This window comes from Ixodes scapularis, unplaced genomic scaffold (genome assembly GCF_016920785.2).
Source record: "Ixodes scapularis isolate PalLabHiFi unplaced genomic scaffold, ASM1692078v2 PGA_scaffold1__304_contigs__length_218370807, whole genome shotgun sequence".
Taxonomy (NCBI): domain Eukaryota; kingdom Metazoa; phylum Arthropoda; class Arachnida; order Ixodida; family Ixodidae; genus Ixodes; species Ixodes scapularis.
In genome coordinates this window covers 25896959-25901209 of record NW_024609846.1, presented here as the reverse complement: position 1 = coordinate 25901209, position 4251 = coordinate 25896959, and the positions used below count along the sequence as shown (strand labels likewise).

The 4251-nt window shown below is 50.3% G+C and overlaps 1 protein-coding gene across 1 annotated transcript; it reads right to left on the bottom strand.

The window, feature by feature from the left end:
• Positions 1-506: 506 nt before the first annotated feature.
• On the bottom strand, positions 507-3491 carry LOC115319889. Its single transcript, XM_029979923.2, has 2 exons — positions 2530-3491; positions 507-2016 (listed from the first exon to the last, which is right to left on the bottom strand). The coding sequence occupies exons 1-2, from the start codon at positions 3489-3491 to the stop codon at positions 507-509; spliced, it is 2472 nt and encodes an 823-aa protein (XP_029835783.2).
• Positions 3492-4251: the final 760 nt, after the last annotated feature.

Genomic DNA, 4251 nt, shown 5'->3' with positions numbered 1-4251 from the left:
CCACCATGGAGCTCTTTCAACGATAAACCTCCAAGTGATCCGGTGGGTGGTGCAGTAGTCTTTCAATTCGGAACTACATAACACATCGTACATCTGCTTTAGATCTTTAGCAGCTCGTTTGAAAGTCAGTGCATTATCTGAACACATCATTCGCGGCAACCCACGCCTTGACACAAAGCGTCTGAAAGCCATTAGAAAGGCGTTGGTAGACATATCCAGGACAAGTTCTAAATGTATCGCTCGCGTAACAGCACATGTGAATACAAGAATATATGCCTTGACACTGTTTGTTCCGGATTTCACGAACATCGGTACAGCAAAGTCCACGCCACAGACCTCGAACGGTTCTGCCTTTGTCACGCGGTCTTCAGGCAGAGGGGCCATCGGGGCGGTCATGGGCTTGAGCTTGAGTCGAAGACACATCTTACAGCGTCCGATCATTCGTTTTACGCACTGTCGCCCTCTCACAACCCAGTAGTGCTCCCGCAGTTCACACAGAGTAGCACTCACACCACCATGCAAATGCGAACATGCGTGTGCTCAACGAGGAGCTCCGTGAAACGGTTGTCTCCCGGAAGTAGCACCGGAAACTTCGTCTCGTCGGGTGCCGAGACATTCTGCAGTCGAGTCTCAATGCGGATCACACCGTCTTCATCCAAGAAAGGATGCAGGTCCCGGACACGCGAGCTCGACCGCAGGCGGTCACTGGCGACGAGGCTTGCTTTTTCTTCGCTGTAGCTCTCTCCCTGAACATGTTTCGTCCAGTATCTCTCTGCCCCCTCCAATTCATTGGTGGACAGAGATCCGCTGACTCTTGAACCCATGCCTTGCAAGTTTTTAATGAATCGCATGATCCACGCCGTCACCCTCATTGCCTTGAGCCATTTGCTGTAGTCTGTAAGTACGAGGAGAGGCCCTTGTACGGTTGTTTTGCTGAGCAGCACTGTGCTTTTGCCTCTTAGCTCTGCGTCAGCATCCGGAACCTCGTCGTTCGTCTCTCTTCTTTGAGGCCAGAAATCTGGATCACGTGACAACCACTGCGGGCCCTGCCACCACACCTTGGAAAGGGTCAGGTTGGAGGCGGGTACTCCTCGGGTGAGCATGTCCGCGGGGTTGTCCTTTCCTGAACAGTGTCGCCACCGAAGGGGGTCGGTGTTGCTTTGGATCTCCACGACCCTGTTGCACACAAATGGCTTCCATTTGCTTGCCAATGCCTGAATCCAACTGAGGGTGATGGTAGAATCTGTCCAAAGGTGGCATTCCAGGTCAGGCAAATCCAATGTCTCAATCAAGAAAGCCATCAATCTTGATCCGATAAGAGCGCCGAGGAGCTCCAGACGTGGCAAAGTCATTTTCTTCAAAGGTGCAACACGTGCCTTGGACATCACAAGCCGTACGCTGGTGTTTCCGTTAGTGTCCTCGACTCGCATGTAGGCCACAGCTCCGTACGCCTGAGTGCTTGCGTCCGTGAAAACATGGAGTTGTCTGGACTTAACTGCTCCCTCTGTCACCAAGAAGCATCTGTCGACCGAAAGAGAGCCAAGTTCAACAAGCTCGCCGCACCATGCAAGCCATTCCTCACGCAAATCATTTGCCAATGAGGTGTCCCAGTCGATTCCTTTCTCCCAAATATGCTGAAACAAAATTTTGGCTCGGATGCTGTATGGAGAGAGCAGTCCCAAAGGGTCGAAGAGCCTCGAAGTGGTCTGAAGAACGAACCTCTTCGTATCCATTCTTTCTTCGACGAAGTCTGACAGTGACTGTAAGTTCACCTGAAGATTGTCCTGTTCGGTGTCCCAAAGAATTCCCAGTACCTTTGTCAGACCTGACGATTCAGCACAAGTAGACGTTTCGTCCGCTGTCTTTTCAATGTGACACTTGAGTTCCCTTGAGCTCGTCGACCACTTTTGAAGCCTCATTCCCGCCTTGGCAAGTATTTCCGTGGAGTCATCGTAGAGTTTCTGCGCCTCTTCGTATGATGAGACACCCACAATCAGGTCGTCAACATAAAAACACCTTTCCAGGTGCATCGCCGTTGGCTTGGCTTCTCCCTCGACCGAACGCAGGTGATGCTGCAATGTCGCTGTCAAGAGAAAAGGGCTTGCAGTTGACCCGAAAGGAACTCTTGTCATTCGAAACTCTTGAATGGGAGGCAATTCTTCTCCAGGAACGAGAGGGCTGTCAAACCACAAAAAACGAAGAGCATCCCTGTCCTCAGGTCTGACGCTGATTTGAAGAAAAGCCTTCTGAATGTCAGCTGTTAGTGCTATCCTGTGACAACGGAAGTTCACGAGGATCTTCAGCATGTCGTTGTTTAGATTAGGCCCTTTCTCCAGATGGTCGTTCAGCGAGAGCTCTCCTGTAGTGTGTGAAGACGCATCGAAAACCACTCGCAACTTTGTTGTGGCTGAAGCTTCTCGGATAACAGCTCTGTGTGGCATGTAGTACACATTTTCCTTTTCGTTGGTTTCTTCCGTCACTTTCTCTGCGTGTCCGTCGTTTAGGTATTGCCTAATAGCAGAGTCGTACTTCAGAAGAAGTTCTTCGTCTCGAGCCAAGCGATGGCAGAGCCCTTGCAGTCTCTTCTCTGCCACCTTTCTGTTATTGCCGAGATCTCCTAGGTTCTGAGACTTCCAGGGAAGAGCCACTTGGTATCTTCCATCTGTCATTGTGATGGTTTCCTCAAAACCCCGCAATACAGACTCGTAGTGAGCAGAGTTGGTCGTTGAGTCCTTGATGCCGAGGCTTTCAAGTTCCCAGAACTGCCGCAGGGTCGAGCTTACTTCATCGTCGCCCGTTGCACCGGCTCTGAGCACGCACACGTTGCTGCTTGTTTGCTTTCGTCTTGAGTTCTTCGAGGTCACGGGACCCTGAAATGTCCATCCCATTGTTGTTTTCACGGCTGATAGACACCTGTTGTTTTCATCCCAGCATACTTCATGCTCCAACAGCTTTCCAAGCTGATCTGCTCCAACTAGAAGGCTGATTCCGCACTCTCTCTGAACGCCTGGGAAGACCAGCACATCCGCTAGATACTTTTTTTCTTTCGCGATTTTCTGCACGAAGTCATTGTCCATCGGTATCCGATCGATGTCTTTGCAAATGACCGGTACCTCAATCGCCTCGATCCTGTGCTTCTGATTGTCGTACTGACTTTGAAGTTCGATTTCGACCAATCTTCGCTCGTGCCTTTCGCTGTCCCGGACACTTCCGAATGCGTTAACGCTCAGATTCACTTTGCCAATCACCTTCAGTTTAAACTTTCTTGACACATCTTCTCTGATGAAGGTTCTCTGACTGCCGCTATCAATGACGCCTCTAATGTAACAGCATTCATTTTTTGTCATGAGCCAGCCGCGGAACGTCTGCAAAAGCACATCGTCGTTGTCATCACAACTTCCTTTTGTTTTTGAAGCTGTGTGAATACTCGTGCTATTCAATTCGTCTCTTCCGACCTCAGGCGTCTTTTTTGCATACCGCGGGTCGCACATCGTTGTGGCATGCCTGCCCTTACAGGTTTCGCATGTTATCTTGCGGCGGCAAGTTCTCGCGCGGTGTCCTCGTGTCGTGCATTTAAAACACCTGCCATCTTTAGACAAGCGCGTCATCTTTTCTCTGAGGCTCAGTTGATGTTTGCATTCTTCGGTTTTGTGCCCACTAGAATTACAGAAAAAGCAGTCATTTGAGACCAGCTTGCTGTGGAGAGCCATGGAGGTTGGAAGGACCTTTCCTTTTGGAGCTGAGCGTCGTTCTTTGTTTTTCTGAGCGAACACATCATGCCCGCTACGCTCTCTGCTTTCAACTTCGACCGACAGGAACTCCAAAATCTTCTTAAGCGTCCCCTCTGATGTCTCAGCTCCCACTGGGCCGTTATAGCTTCTGTGTCGATGGTAAGCCACAACTACGTCACTGGGCATCGCCTTCAAGAGAACTTCACGCATCATCGACGAGTAGGACGCCGAATGTACACCCAGTGAGGTCAACCCCCGAATGTGAGTCTGAACATGATCATGTAGCTTTCGCAATCCAACGACATCGTCTGGGGACCTCACCTGGTGCACCGCGTTCTAAGCTTGTTCAGATGCTCCTGCTCGATTTGGGTCTTATCTCCAAACCTCTTCTGTAGCAGCTCTATCACCTCGACGTAACTTTCCTCAGTTGCTACAAGTCCAGACAGGGCAGAGGCGGCCGTTCCGATAAGTTGAGATCGCAAATAATGAAATTTCTCAACATTCGACAAGCTGCGATTAT

Bases quoted from the DNA above. Each gene is read 5' to 3' on its own strand.
- LOC115319889 (XM_029979923.2), bottom strand. From the start codon at position 3,491: ATGTGCGACCCGCGGTATGCAAAAAAGACGCCTGAGGTCGGAAGAGAC. The intron at 2,017-2,529 runs GTACGACTCTGC...GCACCTGGAAAG, and splicing joins GACGAAGAACTTCTTCTGAA to GTGTTTTTATGTTGACGACC.